This window comes from Amblyomma americanum, chromosome 10 (assembly GCF_052857255.1).
Source record: "Amblyomma americanum isolate KBUSLIRL-KWMA chromosome 10, ASM5285725v1, whole genome shotgun sequence".
In the NCBI taxonomy this organism is placed as follows: Eukaryota; Metazoa; Arthropoda; class Arachnida; order Ixodida; family Ixodidae; genus Amblyomma; species Amblyomma americanum.
In genome coordinates this window covers 99,029,326-99,051,407 of record NC_135506.1, presented here as the reverse complement: position 1 = coordinate 99,051,407, position 22,082 = coordinate 99,029,326, and the positions used below count along the sequence as shown (strand labels likewise).

Below are 22,082 nucleotides of genomic sequence, written 5' to 3'. Positions count from 1 at the left end.
CGAGAATTGGCACCTTTTTTTGAGTCCGCGCGGCCGCATAGCCCGCATTCAGGATATTGTCTCTTTAAATTGTGTCAACTTAATATTGTATACACTGCCCAGAACCCAATGGGATTTGGCGCTTCCGCATATAGCGTGATTTTCAAGGAGATATTGTGGCGTGTGCAAAGAGTTAGGGGAAGAGATGGAAAGAGAGAAGAGGCTTTATTCGGAACACTGCAATTCACTGATTGATCAACGCCGGTGAGCGATGACATGCTTTGTAATAAACGTACATTTTTGTGTATTCCTTGTTATCATGTGATAGAAAATGTAACATATTCACCCAATGATCATGCCTGACAACAGCTGGCTGGAAAATCACTGCCCTTCACGCGAAACTTCAAATCGCAGTATTGAAAACCACATCTACAGGACATTCGGTATTTAGGCAACCTTTCTATTGTTGGCTTTGGTTTAAAACTGCGTTATTAGGCTGGCCCAATTTGGCTTAATCACTAGCAAACAGCGGTACGAAGGCATGAAGACCTTACCTTATATACCGACACTTTTAAGAGTGTTGATCTCGGCGGAAAGTGACCAAAGAAACTGCATGAAACTATACTATAAACTATCTCAATTGGCTTCAAACCATCCCTCTGTTCATATTAGGCAGCAAGAGAAAAAAAAGAATCACAGGCGCCTACTTCGATGCTCCCGCGGGTTCCCCGCATTCTGTACAAATGAAAACAGTCTCTTTTCTGTGTCATGCTTGCTTCACATGCAGCCTTTCTCTCTGGTCGAAGTGGTTTGCTATGAGAACAGGACCGCGCGAACTAAAGAGACAAATTCTATCTTAACAAACCTCACCGATGTTCGGCCACCAGATTAGGCAGGTTACTTAGTTGAGTGGAACCGCCAATCGCTTTGAGGCTGCAGGAAACGAAAGCGGCGTCCTAACAGGTACTTTTTTTATTAACAAATCTGCCTAAACTTGCTTGAGAAACCGGGAGCGTTTCACAGAGAGCACTGACGAGTATTCTGAAGCAACTGGATATGCATGCAAAACTGTTCATTACCATAGTGCGTTTAATGAACCTGATAATGCCCAAGAAATGGCAATGTCGCATGAAGTAATCAAGATTTTCATCGCTGGCAGTGTCCACATTGCACAATTCCAAAACACTAGTCGACTTGATAAGAAAAATGTTAGTGCATAATTTGAAGTACCAAATTATGATAATATCTGAATGTCCAAGTGAGACAAATGTCTGCACAAATAGTACCATACAGCCATTCAATAGCCAGATTCCAAAAATTTTCAGTCATATTTCTAGGCAGCAGTACAGTCAAAGAAACTTTACCTTCCTTTGCAATAGCGTTTATTTTTACTAGCGATCTAGCTTCAAGCTGGCGTCGTGCATCCTGACTGTTCACATCTTGAGATCGGTTTGATAAATATGGCCTAAACCTGCCTTCATCTGTAATTTGACTAATTATTACATATATCTGACCAAAGATGAAAAATTACACGGCTGAAAAACCAAGGAGCATTTTTAACTATGTTATTTGCCAACAAATACATAAAGAGCGAAAAAACGTTTATTCACCGACGAAACATACAGCACAGGGCAGCTCTGAAATTTCTCCATTCCACTGCCTGACAGCATAGTTTATTTTTCAGGTGTTGCTAATTGTTGACAGAGAAAAAATTATGAAAAAATACTTACCGATTTGTACGACCATTTGATTAAAGGTTTTATTCTCCTGGCTTCAACAGTTTCTTACCTAAGTTTTGAAAAATTTATGTGAGTATAAAATTCTAAGTATGGAACACAGAGTTTTATTCTTTTTATTTCACATGGTCATTCAGCATCCGTAGTTTTAACTACTCTTTTTTTATACATTTACTTTTAACCTGCAAAAGTCGCCAACTTGAATATGTCATTTGGTTAGCCACTGAAAAGCGTTACGACAAGAAGGCTGATTTACCGGCATACTGAGTGTACGCTAGGCTTACCGATTACTTGCGCGTGTTTCATTTTTAGTATCAGCAGCTGCTTGAAAAATCCTGCTTGTATCCTACTCAGCTCCTACTGAGAAATCCTACTCGGCTGAGCACCGTTCGGACGAAATTCGGGAATGCATTAAATCCTGCCCAAAAAAAACTTCATGATTGCGTAGCTAAGTGCCGAGCTCTCGAAAGCCTATACAGTTCCTATTAAAACTAGCCGCACAGAAATAATTTCCGTAAAGGGTTTTCAGTTGCTCTTCACGTACATTTTCTTTTCACAGAGGAGTACTTTTCCCGTTATCCGTACTCCCCGTCACGCTTATTGTAACATGCTGCTTCGTACATGAGCATGTATTGGCCTCAAAGTAAATGTGCAAACAGCAAGCCAGTAAGGAACAATGTCCTTTAATGCAGCGTCATATTATTTTATTGGTACACTTTCACAGTTCCAATTCGATTGCTTGCAATGAACTACCTTCCACATACTTCCTCCACATCGCAGATCTGGGCTGTTCACGTGGTTTCGTTTTAGCGCTTGGAGATAACTTCTGTTCAAAGTAAACGCGAAAACTACCATTATTCCAAACGAAAAGATACTTTGGAGAAAATTAAAGAACCTGGCATTAAAAATGTTCCAAGATAAAGTAGATGTAGCAACGCATAATGCCGCTGCACACAGCTGTCCTTGCATACAGGTAGAGAAAAGAGGAGGAGCCCAAGAATAAATCCACAGCAAACGGTTCAAGTCACGTACAAATATACTTTGCACAAACAGTTATTTTTTTATATTTCACCCTCCGAAACTGCTGCTTCGTTTGATGCGCCTTTGGAGGATCTGCGAGGGACGACAAGCAGCGAATGATCTGACCACGCAATAGCCATTGCCGTCGCCAGCGGGACCCTGGACTAAGGGCTCAAGCCAGAAGAAGAACACAATCTCTTGCTTACATAAATAGTTTTTCCACCTATCCAACTAGGAACACTTTTCTAAATGGCCGCATTATATACTTTCAATCACCCTTTTCTTGTTCCCATAGGGGGATTTGAGAAATCCAAGAGGTCTCTGCCCTCTATCTCCCTTTTTCTCTCGAGAAGCATTTTGTAAAATAAAGCTGCTGATGCGGGCATCTCCAAAAGGTGTTCCATTTCCTCCCAGCGTTGCTGAAGATGGTTGGTTACAGCAAGCCTTTCGGTAACGGGCGTGCGACTCGAGAGGGTGTCCCCCAGCTGTGGTAACCCGAGCCTTGCCGCGATAAGATTGATGTCTCTGCGCTGGCATCTCCGCCTGCCCTAAAGTGCAACATAGTGAGTCGACCGATACCCGGGGCGCGCGTTGCTTCTTCTGCCGAAAAGGCAGCCGCTCCCATGTCTCACTGATCGAAGCGCCACCCTTCGACAATGTCTTAGAGTGAGGGCGAGGAAGACGACCATACCAAACACTGGCTTCTCTTCAAACCTTGAAAGTGGCTCCGTTACTAATGTCTGAATGAACCCATTTTCGGGATTGCTCACTGTGCCTTCCACAATCTTTGACGTTCAAATGTAGATTATGACTCCTTTTTTGGGTGACAACCATCGCTTAGTGCTTCGTTTGACACCCACACACACCTCTAACTACAGAACTCCTGGGGCAGTTCAGCTCTTCTTAATAGCTTGTTTATGTTTTGCAAGCGTTCGACTATCCGTATGTAGTTCGCCATGATTCTGGCCACAAAACAGTTAATGTCTCAATAGCGTTAGTGTTTTTTAATTCTTTATTACTACAATGGGTAGTTATTTTTTATGCATCCTGTCTCGCTGACTGCAACCACATTTCAGAACACTGGCCTTATTTTACTTTTGGGCCGTTTATTTTAGGTCCGAATTGAACGGCTTAAAACGGTGTTAATCGATACGACATTTCCACGCTCGGTCCAAGAAACGCGTTCCTAAATGTTGCTGCATCGCATTGACAAAAGTGCGAAAAACTGCGAGAGCCGCGTTTCGGCTGTGCATCCTAAACAGAGGTGCTCTAGGGAACTTAACTTGTGTCTCCATTAACTGTGAAGCCCTCCTTCATTTCCTTATCCACTTTCTAAAGCCGTGCAATTAATCAGAACAGAACAAAATTTATTGCAGTGCTCGTCATGCCGCTTATTTAAAATCGTGTCATCAGTTATTGGCATCGCACTCGCCGTTTTATTGCAACTGATCGAGTAATAGAGCAAACACTGCTGCAATTTACCAATAGGTGTTCCTCCATAGTTATTTTCTTTAGCAGCAGATGGCGCTACGAACGTAATTAAGCTTCAGCAAGAAAATCTCCACGTCTAAAAGCACCTTTCCCGAAGGGGACAGCGTGCGGCTCACTGACTTCATTTCTAGACCACAGCAACGGTGCACTCATAGAGCGACCGCGCCAGACACACGCTAGGCAACATGTCTCCGGCGTGGCTGCTGCTGCAGCTGCTCCCTGTGGCGTCGTCTCTCCTGGTCCTCTTCGCCACAGCGTCGGCCAGGCCTTGTCCCCAAGGATGCCTCTGTGTCGGAACTACAGTCCGCTGCATGTTCCTGAACTTTGACCACGTGCCTCAAGTGCCCGAGAACACTACAGTGCTGTGAGTAGCCACTTGCTCGTAGCTTCAAGAACACGGAATATTCGTACGTTCCTAACTATTCCGAAAATTTTCTTAATAGCGCTAAACAACATGTTTCATGTTTAGAATTAGTTTTGCTTTGCGTAGCAATTTCATGCAAAAATGTAAGTAAAACTTTATTCGATCTAGTATATAACATAGCTAGATGAGGGTGAGAGTAGAAATAGTAATGGCCGCACAATAAAAGTAACATGGCCATGGAAATTAGACAAATACTTAGGACTAACATTGAATTACGGCCCAATATTTGCATAAGAATCAGCCATAACAACAACGCTTTCCACGAGAAAGTTCCAAAGCTCACAATATATATTAACAAAATCATGTAGCACACAGCAAATAATTGCTATGTTTGACTCTTCCTGTGTCCAGCACGTGATACAAGCATGAATGCTTGATCGATTTTCCATTTTTCCAGCTTCTAATATAAGTATGAAGATTCGTAGAGATTTTAACTTCAGCATATCTAATACCTAAGGCGGCGTTTAAGAGAGTAAAAAGTACTATAGGGAAAAAAATGTCAATCAGAAAAATAATAAAGTTCAACTCCCGAGTCAGACAGAGTTTGTTACTGCTTTGAAGATTTTGTGCATGTGCTGCGGAAGTACTGCTCACCTGAGTTTTTCGCTCAAAAGTATTTCTTTTTTGCGTGAATATTCATCATGATTTCCTGACATTCACACAAAAACGGAATGCGAAAAAATGTTAGATCACGTGAGCTACACAATGAAAATTAGGTAACTTTTTCTTTTTGTCTTAGCTGCTTCTGTTACTTTTCCTTATTGTGTCAGTAAGGCAATCCGCTTCGTTCGCACAGTCTAACCTTGTCTTAGCAATAAAACAAATGAGCGAACTAAGAAAAGAAGCAAATTTTCCTCGTAACTAAGACGTCGCAACTAAACCGACAGTCATGTACTCTCTTTTTTTTTTTGAACGAAGTGTCCTCTATCGATATCAGTACTTTGAGCTGACTGTTATTCTTATTCTTCTCACTGCTAACTTTTATCTTGCATTGAAGAATAATCGCACGAAGCGTGAGGCAGCCATGCAATTGCAATCATAAATAATGTGCTGAAACCTTATCTTTTATGCCACACGAGGAATTTAGTCAAAATTAAATCGACACTGTAAATAACTGACATTGGGCGGCTTTGACGGAATACCGTGTTCCAATGACAAAGTCGGTACTTGCACTGAAAAGTTTTTTTATAGTCTCCGTAAAGGTAGGAAAATATAGTACAAGTATCGTCACAACAGGTCGTTTTCGCAAGCACACTGCGGTAACGTGAAGAAAGTTCACTCCAGATCTCTGAGGCCAGCCTACAGCGCCATTCATTTGCCAGTGAAGGACACGGAATCCATTTCAATCTTTATTGCACAAAACTCAATCGATGGCTGGGCAAAAAATTTTCCCTTTTTAAGATCAATATTACGCGCAATAGATGCGTTTTTTTCTCGATAATAAACATGAGTATAACGAGAAATTGTCATTATATCGATTTCTTCGAAGGACATATCTAAGGAAATGTGATCTTCAGTGTCTGTTTTAAACAGGTGACAGTTCGGCTAAAAAGCCGGACAAAAGCAAAGGCATCAGGACTGTCGTGCGTTTTCTGTCCTCGTGATTAACTCGTGATTAAGTAAAGTGAGTTCACTAGCGTCTTAAAAACCTCAGAGAAATATTGAAATTAGCTTTCAAAGCCATCGCCAGTTCAGCGTAAATGAAGCATAGTGAAGACTGATCTTGTACCTAGCAGTAGTCTTGACTTTATGCCGAAGTCCTGCGCATCTTTTGCTTAAAAGGAGATGCGCCATAGCAGACACGCTGGCCGAGCTGTTTAAAAAAGAAGAACTTGCGGGGACACCTAAGTTCCCTCTTAAGGGTATGACGTGATGGTGTTAATGGGTTAATGTCCGTGTATGCAGAATTGGTCAATTTTTAGATTACCTTCACAGATCCCTTGTAGTATCACACCACCTCTGGCGTAGTGGGAAAGCGGTTAAGCGATGCACCAATGCCCCGCGATGGCAAGTGCTGCCATTGGTCACGCTTGTGAGACTCAGGTTGCTGTTCCCGGCCAGCCTCTCACGACAAATCATTAATTAAACTGTCGTCTGCCACGATGGGCAGTTTGCTCACAATCCGGTGGACAGTTTGTGCTGACGTCCCATGGCCACGTGACCTAGATGACTCACTTGGCACCTTGGTTGCTTCTCTCGACATTTATCGTGAATTTTCGCGACACGGTTTTTTTGCGACACGGGACGATTAGCGCTATCGCGTTAAAACACTAGGCTTCCCATTAAGATTGGCTGACGTCTATTCGTGCTTCAGTCAACTGTGACGACCAAGTACGCTTAGCTTGTGAGCCAGTGTTGTTTGGTTCCGGCTTGTGTTGATACAACAGCAGAACCTTTCTGCAGGGGCCTTTCCCGTAATGCACGCTCATCATACCATTGTTTGCGACCAACCTAAAAATATGGGAATAATGGCACCAAATCTGGACGTTCCGAAGTGTAAGAGAGGATTTTTTTTTACGCATTGAAAGCAAAACAATATGAATTGCGTATCCCTTCGCAACGTGCCTGGGAAAACTGCTACAAACAACTTCAGACAAGTGTGTACGGTTACAGGCCTTGAAGCGAGACATGGAAAACGATAAACAAGCCTCTCATGAAACATTACCTCTCCATAATTAGATTGAATATTTGTCGAAGGTGCTGGGCCACCCGGAGCTTTTTCCCCTTGTATAGTAGTGCTGTAAAAAAGTGACCCCTTTATTCTAATCTATGAACATATACACTTCTAATTATTATTAAATCTGATGTCTAATAACAATCAAACGTTACACTCTACGTCACAATTTATTGGCATAGAAATGGAAGCTATCTTGCAATAGCGGGTCAGAATCCGGCATTTCGATGCTCTTGAAGGTACCAAGTGTACACCCATTCCCTGCCATTAATTAACTAAGCAAAAATTCCTCCCAGTAACTTACTGCTTCCGGGCACGAACGTTTTTCAGCACATGGTTTCTGATTTACTGCTAGGTGTGGGATCCTCTTCAGTGGCGTCAACATAAGGGACAACTTTTTTCTCAGATTGCTGTCTGCGAGATAACACACAGGCTCAAAGATACAAATTATAAGTTTTGGGGAAAAGAAGTGACCTACATAACCCCAGAAAATCGCACATTAGGATGTTGCATTGTTGCTTGCTTAAAACCTAATATGACTCATACTGTCGTGCATTGGCATGGAATAGATGAGTCGTGCTGTAGAAAAAAGTAAAATACAGAAAACAGAACTTTCAGATACAAGAAATCTTAACTCACGGATCATCATCATCAGCCTGACTACGCCGACTGTAGGGCAAAGGCCTCTCCCATGTCTCTCCAATTAACCCTGTCCTTTGCCAGCTGCGCCCAACCTATACCTGCAAACTTCCTAATCTCATCCGCCCACCTAACCTTCTGCCGCCCCCTGCTACGCCTGCCTTCTCTTGGAATCTAATCCGTTACCCTTAAGGACCAGCGGTTATCTTGCCTTACCATTACATGCCCTGCTCAAGCCCATTTCTTTCACAGCCGCATTTCAAAGGTTTATATCCCCGCCCCGGGTGCCCAGTCTGCAAGAACAGAGACTGTCAGGCGGATATCCACCACCTGTTGTGGGACTGCCCGGCGCTGAAGCCGACGAGAATTCGGCACCTGGCGGCAGTGGGACTCTCACCGGACAATCCGGATTCATATATTGCATGGACACAGGGTCCATATCATCGTTCACTTCTTGATTTCATCAAATCAGCCCACCTTTTTTCATTTATTTAACCATCTTACTCATCACTTCATAGTTTTTATGCCCTGAGGCAATAAACATAGCTTCAAAAAAAGCAGCCCATTTCTTCCTCTTTATTTCGACTACGATGTCATTAACACGCGTTTGTTCAAGGATAGGACCTATTTAACATCCTTTTACGTTGCTGAATCCTCAACATAACCTAAGCCTTGCTCACTTCTTTGTAAACTGTCACGTGCGTAGGACGAGGCTCAGCAGCCAGAGCTCCTCGGCGGTTTTGTATTGGCACAAAAAGGGAGTTTGTCCAAGACCTTGTGTACAGGCCGTGAAGAGGGCTGCGCCGAGTCCTTGACATCAAAACCGCTAGACCGCCAAGTGCGGCACTCGTTATCGCTCGCTTTCAGACACGCGAAAAAAGAAAAGCTGACCCGCAGCGCAATAAGCATGGACCTTGGAAGAACATCACGAGCGATGGCATTGGGATCCCCCTCAATCGCACAAGGGCTCTTACGCAATAGTGTCGTCTTTCTAAGACGTCACGGTGGAGATGACCGCATCGTCGCAAGAGCCGGAGCGCCGGGGTTTAAAAGGCATTTCAGTCAGATTCCCCTTCACAGCGGAAACTAGATCAGTACGCAACAGTGGGCAAGTGCGCCATTTTGCTGCCCTCCAGGAGGCTATGAGTTCTAGTGGGGAAAAACTGCAAATGCGACTCAAATCCTCTTCTACCTAGCGAGGAATTCCTAACGCATTCACAAATGCGGTTACCTTTCGTGTCCCCCTTCATGGTCGTCATATGGCCAGCGAACCAGTGAGCCACAATGCATTTAATTGAGATTCAACATCGTATGAAAGAGGGATGATTTAAAGCGTGTGGTTTGCTTAGGTTGGGTAATCAAGAGGTAGAAATAAATGTATACAATGCCGAAAGGTGTTGTAGGACTAGTCGCTTCTAAACCGTCTCAGGAAGTTCCCTGGGGCGAGGTTGCACTGAGCAGACGGCAAGAAATATAACCGCCTATGTGATGCGCTGCAACTAAAGTTAGTTTCTGTCTCTTTTCCTCTCACTCTCCGGCTCCAGATCATCTCGTCTGAATTTGCCTTTTTTTGTATTAGGTACAGCGCGGTATTGGTACTCCTGTCGGGCTTTAAGCTCGCGCAGAAAAAAACAGTCAGATCTCTTTGCAAACGATGTATTCTTCAGCGAGAAGGTTAGGTACGCTAGAAAAAAAACATGACAACAGCCATGCAGAACTGAAAATAATTGTATATTAATGGCCGAAGTAGTCTAGAGCGTACGCCATAACCAGTCAGCTGTTGAGCTGTACCTTCTGCAGAATTGTGGAAGTTGCGATGGAATTATAATTTCTTCATAAAAGTAATCCTACTGCTTAATGCAGTGATGAAGGTAAAATAAGGCAATAGCATGTTCTCGCTTACCTGTATATTATACTGCATGCAGTAACTGATACTGCCACGTAAGTTTTCTACTCAGTTACTTTTCATTTATTTTCTTCAGTAATCTTTTCTTTGGAAAGGGTATCATTACGCAGTTCTAACAGAAAGTAGGTTAGGTTACCGAACCGTTTTCGCAACTTATCTGAAAGCAAGTAGTTTTTTTTTAAGAAAAAACACGTCGCCAGGCGACATTTCTCACATAGCTGGGGCTTCGGTTCTCGGCGTGAGATGACAGTGTGATGATGCGCTTGATGCCAGGGCCTGTTTAATCAGAGAGCATTACAAGGCTCGTCGGGAAAAAGACCAGCGTCACACTGTTCGCAACATAAATTATGGTGAGGCATAAAAAAAGAAAAAAAAAAGAAAAAGAGCCAGGCAGATGGTGTCCGGGAAGTGCACTGCGCGGGAAATGCAACCTGAGTCTCACATGCTGCACCAGTCACGTCCGACAAATGCATCGCCAGCTTCGAATGGTAATGCATCGCAAACACATACTGTAATTAGGTTCCCTGTGAATTTTTTCAACCTCCTTTCCTAGAGAAACAAAATTTTCAAAACTTCTGCGGGAGGCATTCGAAACAAGGGGTAATGAATTTAACCAAGGGGTAGTGAATTTAATGTTTTCAAACTAAATGCACGGTGCATGGAATCGTCTTTAATTTTAGGGCCGTATCGAAGTGCACGTTCATGGATCACCTGTCATGTGGTATAACGACACACAGTCGCATCAGTGCCAAAGTTCTCTTGGCGAAAGAGTATCATGCAAAGTTGTGAGATGCTCAGTTCATCGCCCCTAAGTGCGCACTCTGCCCGTACTGTCAGCTTCTTTGCAGAACTGTAGCGGCGCTCTCCCGCTTTTCTCGAGCCTTGCTTAAGGCACGTTTATTGCACTGGCCGGCAACAGCTTCTGGAGCCATGCGCCATTGAGAAAAACGAAGTTGGAAGCACTCACCCTGTACGCCTTGTCTACATCAAAACGCGGTTGCCGTGGCTGTCCACGAAGGCCACATTTTGATGGAGACGAAATGCGAAAACCGCCCATGTACAGTGCTATTGCACCGAACGTTGACGATCGTCAGGTGATCGAAATTATTCCAGGGCCTTCCACCACAGCACTTAATGATCTGTTTCTTCTTTCACTCCTTCTTTCCTTCCTTCCCTAACGACGCAGTTCATGTGTCCACCGAGAAGGGAGATAGTTGCTGCGCCTTTCATTTCCTCAAGAACCAATTTTTAGCAAACACTCCGTTGTAGCTTGTAAAAATCAAGTCCTTTTTTCCCACAAAAATATTCTTGAAACCAACTGTAACCATTGCATTCACCTGGGGGCACAAACCTTTGATTCTAACAAAACGGCTGGAAATACTGAGCACAGATCCGCGAACTATGAAGTAGCGAGGTAACATAAGGCGACAAAAATAAAGCACTGTGTATTACGGAATAACCACGAGCACTAAAAGCTGTAGGTGGACTTAGGAAGAGAAATGGACTTCAACAAGTTATGTACTACGTAGCTTATATATCTGATGGACTGCAACGAAGGTAGCAAGTCACTTAAGGGCGGAAAGGAGACGAAATTCTGAAACATTCTGTTTAGTGTGAGCGTAATTGGCACAGAACAAAGCTTATTGGTGATCACTAAGAAGGAAATTTCCTCCCTGGTGTATTTAACTTGGCTAGTGATGATTATGGCAGTAAAAACAAGCAATGCGGTTGTACATTCCGTACACATCAGAAAGGTTGCCAATACCCCTATATAAAAAAAAACAAGCCAGCAAACCATTCGAAGTCCCAAGCACACCATTACTGATAATGTAAAGAAAACCTCTCACAAAATTACGCACAAGGCCCGCCACTAGCATCACTGTATGGCATTGCGCACAAATATTCAGAATTGGTTTGTGTTCTGTGTTTTCTATGGCTAGGAAGCGGCTCATAATCTTTTCCTATGGTTCTTTCTCTTTTCACATGACTACCCATGGCGGGAACTGCCCAGTGACCTGCGTTTCAACAACATACAACGCATACCGGCGAACACCTTTCGAGACCTGCACCAGCTTGACGCCTTGTAAGTACACAGAGCAGGCTGTCTCTTCAGAAACGTGAATTATTCGGGCATACAATCGCGTTAATCTAGTTACGCACTGTGGCATAACCAGGTAATGTTAACAAATGGCCTCTAGTTTGCATGCCTGCCACCACGTACAGCGTGGCGCTGAACGCTCAAAATGGCCGCGAGTATTTCGAACGTTCGGTACATCCTATTCATTCTCTGCGGCCGCCAGAATAATTCGGTGTGATTGCAGGAAGCATTTTGAAGGTCAGAGTTTGCAGCGAAGCGAAGAAGGCAGCCAAGATAATCGCTCACAATCTCTGTAGACTCGGTAGTTTTCTTTAACTTGGAAGTTTAAAACATCCCCACTGGGTTACGCCCTCCTCTACTCGCTGCTCGCGGCCAAGAGATGACAATACTTCCTGATCTCTAGGAAAGCTTGGCATGATTCGTGGATTGTAAATCTTTACGAGCCTGAGAACTTACAGCTCAAAGCTCCCGGATATCCAACCACACCTGCCTCTTGAACGTGCCCTTAATGTGCATTGCAATGCGTAGTACTTATTGGGAACTTTTTTCTGCAACAGCTTTCTCTACAAAATGAAAAGTTATATGATGCTTTCCCAGTTACAGACAGTGCATAACAAAAAATCTGAAGTTAAATGTCCTTACATGTTCATCATCGCCTTCCTAGCGGTATGAATTTTTCACCATACAGATCTTGTAAAAAAATTTTGGGATACATGGTTTTCGCATCACTGTTTTCCTCACATTCTGCAATAAACAAAACTTTATTTGCATAGTATTGCTGCGTGAACATGAAGGCATGTTTTGCAGGCTGTTGGACAACAACCAGCTGCAGATAATCGAGAACCAAGCCTTCGATGGACTGAACAACCTGCGACACTTGTATGTATTTCCAGGAAGCAAAAGTTTCTCAGCAACTTCCGTTTCCGCTGACATTATTATATATTCATCAAAACCAGTGCCTTTACTAATTTTTTCTGGTGTTAAATATTTGCGAACTAATTCCCTTGTCCTTGCACAGATTTCTCTACAATTCGTAACGTTAGCCAATTTTTGTTTTTGCCGTAAAATCGCTCTTATCACGCTAACTCACATTTGTAGGATTGCCTTCAAAGCCAACCAAACTTTTGCTTTATATGCCCTGGTTTTCAGTCATGGGCCTGTGGGCGTTAAGAAAAAAAATCTCTATGTTTTGCTGGAGTTATGAAGCACGCTTTGTGTTTGAGAGATCCCTCTTGTCATAGCAGGCATTCTAGAGCGCATAAAAACCACGCAGAAAGATTCATTTTTGGCACCTATCGTGATTTTCGCAGCGTCGCTAGAGCAAAGCTGGACTAGAACTCCTAATATAGCGTTACTGTTATCATGTATATACCTACGAATGGCCTCGGTGAAGCTCTTGAAAAACATTTTTCACAGATATACTGCTGATTTGTGTAAGTACATGATGATGGCGCCTTTTTGAAATTCGAGCAATTCAGGGCAAAAACATGTTATTTCAATAGTGATATTATTATTTCATGCCATATCCAAAAGGGCATTATAGATTCCAAATGATCTTCCTGGCTGCGTTTCGGACTGTGCACTAAAAATGAAACTTTTATCCTTACCATAACTGTAACATTTTACGTTTGATCTTACACTGCCTGCCTTTCATTAGTATGGCCGTCATATTTGCTTTGCCTTCCTTCTACTTTGTCAACATTTAATACTTTTTCTGTTACCCTGATGTTTTTGTGTCCTGTTGCTTAAGCCGTTTCCCGACACAAGCCAGGACTAGCACCTACCCTTTGTTTTTAGTTTTATTCATCGGCTTTTTTAACTGTCTTCTTTAAGTCTCATTTGCGCAACTCGCGTTCCAGTATTATAAAACTTCTGCGGTGTCCAATGCGTAACGATATATCGACTATCATGTGCAATAACATCAGCTGACGCTTAAACTCGTTTATGTTTAATCCTCTTCTGCTAAACCCTCTCACACTTTAATTCTGATTGCAGTTTTTGTAATCTCAGCCACCCTCCTCTCACTGCAATGCCTTTTTGGAAAAAATGCGGGTGTATTTACAAAACAAATTTATGTGCAGTAAACATTCCCTTGTCTTGGGCTTTAGTATTTATAAATATTCCTGACTGCCATTTAGCTGCTTCCTCAACTGTCTTGATGCCGGATCGGCAGCATAATTTTAGCTGCTGATTACTTCCCGGTAACACAGAAATACCGCATCACGCAAAGTGAGATACATTGCAGCTTTATTGTTCCCGCCCAAACAGCGAAGTCTTTCGCGATGCGAGCAGTGGTATGAAGGACAACAAGAGCTTACAGAGGCAGATGAGAAGAGCTATGAGTGACGAACGCCATAGAAGTAGCTGCACTATTTGAGTTAGAGAGGAGCCAGTGACGCGACCAAACCACGATGTTCTGACACTGGTCTTAAAGACACCGCTATTTAGGTCACGTGGCCGCTGCTTTCATTCTCTTGTCTTTGCCATGGAGGGAAAAAAAATTCAATAGTCTTGGCGTTGAGCTTGCTTGCGCCATCTGTCAGTGAGAGCAGTGAACTTGTCCGACGGCCTTCCGCATTTTCTGGTAGATGGCACCACAAGTGCGGCTCGCGCCCACTGTTCCGACGATTGAAGTAAACGCGCTGGAGTAGGCGGGAGTCGACGTACCATCTCACGGATGCGACTGGAGTCAACAGGGAGAAGATTGTGGTGCACCAAACAGATGGCGCTACAAGGCGGCTTTCAGCCTTCATTTCTAATTATGGACAATTATCCTATATATGCTACGTACCAGCGAAAACACTATCTTTATAAGTGTGGCGGTGCACCAAAATACTGACATATTGCGCAGTTCTAACCTGTAAATTTTTCTCATTGTTACTTAACGTCCTTGCTAAAAATTGGCTACACTTCATTCATCACATATTTTAAATTGCTCTGTTTTTCAAAGCGTTAGCGACGACCAGGAAACAATATTCCGTCTTCGTGACATCTTGTACCTCGACAGCCTTCAACTTAATCTCTGCATCACGCCTAATTCTTCCTGCAGCTTGATCTCACATCATGTTTTTCCAGGCGCATTTTGAAAATGCGCCCTATTCGTCATGTAAATATCTGCTCAGTTGCGCCAACATTAATTGTGAAATTAATTATTAGTAGGTTCTTGATTGTAAATGTGTTTATGGCATTCAATTCCAACCACTACAAACGTTTTTGCAAAGTTTCATCTTGATCGATATCGCGCTGAAAATGTTTTTTTTTTTTTTCGAGACGACGCATAACACTCAAGACACGTAAAGCCTTTTTTAAAACTTCGGAGCCCAGGGGCGTTTCTTTCTAAGCTGTGCAGTGGAGCTCTGGGAAGTTTCGTAGAAGTCCTACCTATCGCACAGCGAAGAGTCTCCGTACCTGTTACGCTAAAGGTATTTGGATTGTCGAGCATGCATAACGAGCCACATGTGTCATAGAAGCAGACACACCTGGGCTGTGAACTTTTCACAAAAGTTGTATATAAATTTTTGAGCATCAAGGCACCTCTGACATGTTTCACAATTTTCGCAAAGATACCTTTCACACTTCCTGTGTTTATGAAAATAACGGATCTCCCAGCACGCTGTTCATAGGCACGTGTTTTTTTTCACGTCGCTTATAGACAGGGTACACGGATATTGAAGCCTAGTGTCTAGCGTGGGCAGAATAAAAAAAGACCTCCTTGGAGAAAGTATTTTCTTGTGAACGATGTTTTCATAGTCAACGCTTCATAATAAGCTCTTATCACATTCCGAAATATGTCGGACTTCCCCTGCACAATCTCTATTTTTTAGCAGAATTTGCGGGTAGCCTTCTAATAGTCTTCTACTGTTGTGCTGCCAGGTTTCTCTCCAAGAACAGAATCAAGCATTTGGAAGATGACGCCTTTGCTGGGCTGCAACAACTGGAGCAGCTGTGAGTCGGGCCCCTCTTCTCTGTCAGATTCATCTGTAACCAGCTGATTACGTTGCACCGCATACAGCATGAGCAGAACGACGCATAGCGGAAGGCGTTCAGGCTCAGCCGCAGTGACACGTAGAAAGAGGGAACAATAAATGTGGTGTAATAAACTTGATCCGCTAATAAAGTGATTTGTGCAATAAGGAAAGGTTAAAAGGTTAAACTATGAAGAGCTAAAACGTGCGAAGATATAAAGCACGTGTGTTGAAAGCGTATCGAAGAGCTAGTGCTGGTGGAAAGGTATTAGATTTAGAGTTAAACCATCACACAGCACGCTGTGTTGCTGTATACTGACGTTGGCATCCACGAATGACTCTTACGCAGGTCTGTGCACGAGAACGAGCTTGTGGAGATCGCGGAGGCCCCGTTTCGGAATCTACTGTCGTTGGAGCGGCTGTGAGCTTTCGCTAAGCGGGCGCGCGCGCGCTTTCATGCCAGTGTCTGCCAACCCGCGTTGCCGCTGGTGTTTTCCAGCGGCGGTTAAATGCTCATTGACGTTGCGCTTTTCGCAGGCACCTCAACGACAACCGGATACAGGCGGTCCAAAAGGGGGCCCTGCAAAACCTCCGGCAGCTCAGGCGCCTGTAAGGACAAACCGTGGAATGTTTAGCGGGACGTATTGCATTTGCGGCCTCCGTTTCATAAGCCTCAAAAGCCCGAGGGAATGCAGCGGACTTGACGTCCGCGAAAAGCTTTATCGTGTTCAGCTATGCGTGCATAGTAAGCATGCCAGTGTTATCGAAGTAAGCTCGAAATGCTTACTATAAAATAAATAACCTTGCATGTGTAACTATTCCAGGTATTCTTTTATATGCATTTCCACACAAGGAAGGTTCCATTCCTTGAAAACATTCAACGTGTTTCGAATTTGTAGAGATGAAAGTAGTATAGCATTAGAAGGATTATAAACAACCGTGTTGGAATCGGGAAGTTTCGGCTCTTCACATAGCAGCTATTGCTGCTTTCTTGAAGGCCCTCAGTACAATCTTTTTACTCTGTAACCAGCGCTGAGCAAGCTAAATGTACCAAGGCAACAATTTTAATACGATAGCTATATAAGGATCTTTCTACGCTCTTTATTTACAGCGCTGCTTGCACAAGGGGCTTTCTTACGAGTAATCGATGCCGGTGTCGAATATCGTAATATAAAAGACCAATGAGCATATTTTAATTGCCATTATAGGAGTTGATGCTCTTCATACTCGAGGTAGGACACCCGCGTGGTACCAAGTGCATAAAATTTTCGAATCCTGCGCGCACCGAAAGCCTTTAGTACATTGCGTGGAGTCATCAAGCCTGACCCAAACCATAGCCAATAATTTGGTAGCGCGGCTCACCCGCGGGATATGTTCGGTTCATAATCAACCACATGAAGCAGAGTGATTTCAAGAGCAGATACATGTATATCATGGTCATATGGACCAGAATACGAGATGCGCTGGCTTTTTATGTCCTTGCATTTTCTCTTTCGTCGGGTACCCTCATAGATGGCGTAAGGCTGAACCATCCGAACATCGATGGGACATTCTGGGCAGCGAGCAAGGGAACATGGAACTTTCTTTTTGGGATGTAACATTACGGCAGCGTAAACCGAAAACCCACCTAATTCTACCTGTCACTTTAGAAAACTGCAATACTGGCATCACGATGAAGTTGTAATGTGCTGTTGAAGCGCGAAGCAGGAACTGCCTGAAAAGTTCTTTGCGTCCTGGCTGTTGAGGGCACTAACGTCCCGCACCCGGTGGTTGTCTTGAAAACCTCATCAGAGCATTACGCTTAGCAGTCAGGGCCACATGGCGCGAAGCCTTCCACGTTGCTACCGCAATGTTTGTCGCCGTAACGAGCCGCACTGTGTCCTTCACCAGACGGCTGGACGGCAACCCGCTGTCGTGCGACTGCGGGCTCGTCTGGTTCACCCAAATGCTGCGCGAGAAGCAGACCATCACGCAGGCCTCGGGACGATGCTCGCAGCCCGAGAGACTCCGCAACCGGCCTCTTACGTCGCTGGACACCACCGACTTCACGTGTGGTACGTGGACCGTGCGAGCGAGACGTGAAAATGGAAACGGCCTATAGGCTGTAGCTGATCTTTCCAAAAAAATAAATAATGGGGCTCAAATCATCAACCTGAAATGTAACCTGAATCCGACAGGACATGCAATACGGCGAGAAAGTCAACGGTGGTTGTTTTGAGTCACAGAATGGACACAAAAAGAGAGGAGACGCTGCCAAAGGGCGTGTAAATATTGCCAGGCGGCGCTCAGGCTCAAAGACGTCAAGCATCAACGCCATGATAATATTTGCTGTGAGCGTGTGGCGCTAGGCGGCTGTGTGCGCGTGTGTGCGGCCCAACGCGATGGTGTTTACATGCGCGCGAGGCAATGCGTCGGTGCCCGCGAGCTAGGAAAGTGCGCCTCGATAGGAAAGTGCGTCTCTGTGGCCACGCGCAAAAAACTTTCGACACACGCGCGCGGGAGCCGTACTCTACTTGAATCCTTGTATAATTTTATATTGTGTACAGCGTCACTCTACCCCTCTCCTTTCTTTCTATCGTTAACCTCTTTCCTTGACCCTCTCTGTCCATTAACTATATATTTTTATTTTCGATAACCCTAGCTCAGGTGCTTCAGGATTCCATAGAATATTCCGCGGCTAGTAACAGCTTTTTCTTCCGTTTTTATTATCAAAAACCACTAATAAGTTTGGTTTAGTTTATGGGGGCTTAACGTCCCAAAGCGACTCAGGCTATGAGGGACGCCGTAGTTAAGGGCTCCAGAAATTTTGACCACCTAGTATTCTTTAACGTGCACCGACATCGCAAAGCACACGGGCCTCCAGAATTTCGCCTCCATCGAAATCCTACCGGCGCGACCGCGATCGAACCGCCTTCTTTCGGGTCAGCAGCCGAGCACCATAACCACTGAGCCACCGCAGCGGGTAAACTACTACTACTACTACTACTACTACTACTACTACTACTACTACTACTACTACTACTACTACTACTACTACTAATGATAATAATAATAATAATAATAATAATAATAATAATAATAATAATAATAACCTAGGGCTGTCAAGAATCGAGTGACAGATAGGATTAATCAACTTGCTGGGACTAAACGGCCAGTTTACTCAGGGAAGAGCTTAACGCAACCACTAGTTTTGGCACATTGCGCTACAAAACGAACAGGCACTGAGGAAAGGAGCGCAGAGGACTATCGGTTGTCCTTCCAACCACTAACTTGTCTATGTTTTTCGCTGAATTATATTGCTCAAATCAATGATACTTCTCCCTTTCGCAGTGCCGTTATTGATTTTGTATAAGTGCTCACTTGAAGCTATGCTTAATTTATTAGCCGCTGTTTTTCGTGGTTTGTTTTGTGTATTGCTGCTTTCGTAATGTTGTTATTGAATTTACATAAGTGCGTGCCTCTGACTGGTTAATTTCTTAACTGCTGTTTATATTTCTATGTAATTCCCACAGCCCTCTTTAACGCATAACGGACCTGAGGGTAAATAAACAAATAAAACTTCTATGTTCACGAGCTTATCAACACCAAAGCATAGAACGCGCTTGCGGTTTCGTTTATCTCTTCCTTCATCTTTGCGCCTTGAGTGTGCTGCTTTTTAGAGTCATATCGAAGTGCCGCGCGCAATGTGCTGAGGAAGTTGTTATATTCCTGCAGTACAGTTCCCGAACGTCATTTTGTAGCGATAGCTATGTTACGGTAGCATTTCGAGCCTTCATCGTGGCGGCGGCACATGACCGTGGCGGCGCCGCCATGGTCACGTGGGTGGTCACGTGGTTGGTAACGTGGTGCGAGCAGCTGCCGGCGGCGCGGCGCCGTGTTGGTCACGTTGCTCGTCACGTGGTTGGTCACGTGGTACGGAGCAGCTGCTGCTGCCGGCGGCGCGGCGCGCCTGCGAAACCGAGCTGCAACAGCTGCGCGCATGCGCCGTGTCAACTGGAACGAAGATGGAGGAACGCCCAGTGAAACGGAGCCGCGAAAGACCGACTTTGCAATCCGACTGAGCAAGGTCCACTCGGCCAGCTGCAGCTATCGCGTCACTTCACTTCAGGTTTAACCAGCGCTAAACCGAATAAGACGGAAATTTTACCTTCCTAAGCTGGCACGCAAGTAGGTAGCACATCATTCGGTACCACCCTTGTGCATCCTAATACTGTGCCAAACGGCACTGTGTTTCGTAAAGTTATTAATTATTGCTGCTTTAAAGCAATACAACAAACTGACATTGCTAATGCATGGCTTCAACAGGTAGAGTATGGGCTCAAAAAAGTATGCCACTCCCATTTTATATTCGAATATAATTCAAGAAAAAAGCGGCTTTTCTCCGTAAGACGACCCCCTTCCAGCCAATGGCGTCGGCGGATTCTCATGAGGCTGCTAGCGTGACTATGCAGGAAGTGGCAGATTAAAGGGGATAGTCCCCGCCCTCTCTGCATGATCATGCCACTCCCTGCATAGTCATGTTAGCCACGCTAGCAGGTTCGTGTTAATCGGCTGGCACCATTGGCTAAAAGGGGGTCCTTTGACAGAAAAAGCCGCTTTCTTCTTGACTTGTATCCGACATTTGTACACATATCTTAAAATAAGGTATATCCTGCCTATGCGCGAGTTGAAGGCGCCGGAGACTCGTGGCAGCAAGAACACGGCAACGAACAAGTACTATAATGCTTGTCTCATGTATCCAATTGCTTTGAGCTTCGTTAAGGTTCCTTTTATTCAGCAGTTTACTACTTTGCTCGCTGAAGTACCGAAAAGACAATTGCAACGGTCTTCCTTTGTTTATTTATTTGCAGATACTGCAGACCATACATACATATTCTCCAAGCAGGAAGGGCATTCGTGACAAAATGGAAGTTCCCACACAACAAGCATATGGCATACAGAAAACACTAGCAAAGTATTCATTACGAGCGAAATACAATCAGGAACACAGAAATTGACGGTTTAATTCCTTAATAGGGTCGCATGCTGCGAAAGTGTGCGAAGGCAAGGAATTCCTCTCACTTATTGTTCTGGGAAACAAACTCTGATTAAAGGAGTTGGTTCTTGCGAAAGTTGAAGCTAGAGAAGGAGAGTGTGCATGTTCCTAGTTTTTCTGGTTCAATGAAGTTTCACGCTATCCGGCAATTTTCGATGCGCTAGCAGCAGTGAAGCGCATGGTAGGTATAGCCCGACCTTACGTTGGCATGCTGCTTGCTCTATGCAGAAGGGTCTAATGCTTCTAAATTTTTTTATTCCATCCACTTCGCATTTTTCATGGCCTTTTTTCTTATTTCTCTGGTGAATTGGTAATTCTCTCGGCTTTCCTAAATACAGTCAAGGAAATTTTCCCGACAGAAATAACCGGGGAAGGTTTGCCTTCCTCGCAGAGAGGCCACGCATTGTCCAAGAGCCACAGACTCAAGAAGTGGAGCGTGGGGATGCAGTCAACCTAACCTGCAAGGCGGACGGGGCACCCCGACCTCACATCTACTGGACTCACAATGGGTAAACTGAGATCTCGATGTTTCAATGCGTAATATCAAAAACGCATTAAATTGGCCCCTAACCATGCCTTAAGTGCGCCAGTCAACGCACTCAGCGCTTGGAGTGCGGACATGTGACAAACTCAGCCGTGTTTCATGCTCCTGTGCTGAGCGTAGTACTCATATAAGAGCAAAAAGCTCTGCTTTGTTGTTTACGGCGGCTTCTCTATATTGGAAATACGTTGGCAAATACTGGTTCTTTGCAGGACTGTTATTTACAACGTATTTCCAATATCGGGCCGATGCCCAGTGCTGCTAGGGACCGAAGTCGTTGATGTAGCATCCTTGTCCGCTCGACCGTTGGCGCCACTTGTCACGCTAGGAGGGTTAGCAGGGACCGTATTCTTTTCAAAGTTCATTCTTTTGCCCTGGTTTCAGTAGATTGGTAGTTGCAACATGTGACGTCATCACTGGAAACTAAATAACCAGTGCCAATATAGTCAGCTCCGGTTTCAAATGTGGAACTGGTCAATCAACAACAGAAGAGTGAATAGCAAATAAGGCTCATGACCAAAAACTGTTTCTTTGCTCTATTTTAAGACGATTCCTCCCTTGATTCATTTTCACT

The 22,082-nt window shown here is 44.2% G+C and overlaps 1 protein-coding gene across 2 annotated transcripts in view; it reads left to right on the top strand.

Moving 5' to 3' along the window:
- Nucleotides 1-4,400: 4,400 nt before the first annotated feature.
- Nucleotides 4,401-22,082, top strand: part of Pxn (Peroxidasin) — a 57,557-nt gene continuing 39,875 nt past the window's right edge. Inside the window, exons 1-8 of one of the 2 annotated variants that reach the window (XM_077642090.1) lie at nucleotides 4,401-4,590; nucleotides 11,881-11,952; nucleotides 12,775-12,846; nucleotides 15,841-15,912; nucleotides 16,282-16,353; nucleotides 16,470-16,541; nucleotides 17,823-17,986; nucleotides 21,359-21,476. In XM_077642090.1, coding sequence (XP_077498216.1) covers nucleotides 4,412-4,590; nucleotides 11,881-11,952; nucleotides 12,775-12,846; nucleotides 15,841-15,912; nucleotides 16,282-16,353; nucleotides 16,470-16,541; nucleotides 17,823-17,986; nucleotides 21,359-21,476 — 821 coding nt within the window. In that variant the 5' untranslated portion in view covers nucleotides 4,401-4,411. The remainder of the gene's footprint in view (nucleotides 4,591-11,880; nucleotides 11,953-12,774; nucleotides 12,847-15,840; nucleotides 15,913-16,281; nucleotides 16,354-16,469; nucleotides 16,542-17,822; nucleotides 17,987-21,358; nucleotides 21,477-22,082) is intronic. The other variant, XM_077642091.1, reaches the window with a different exon arrangement.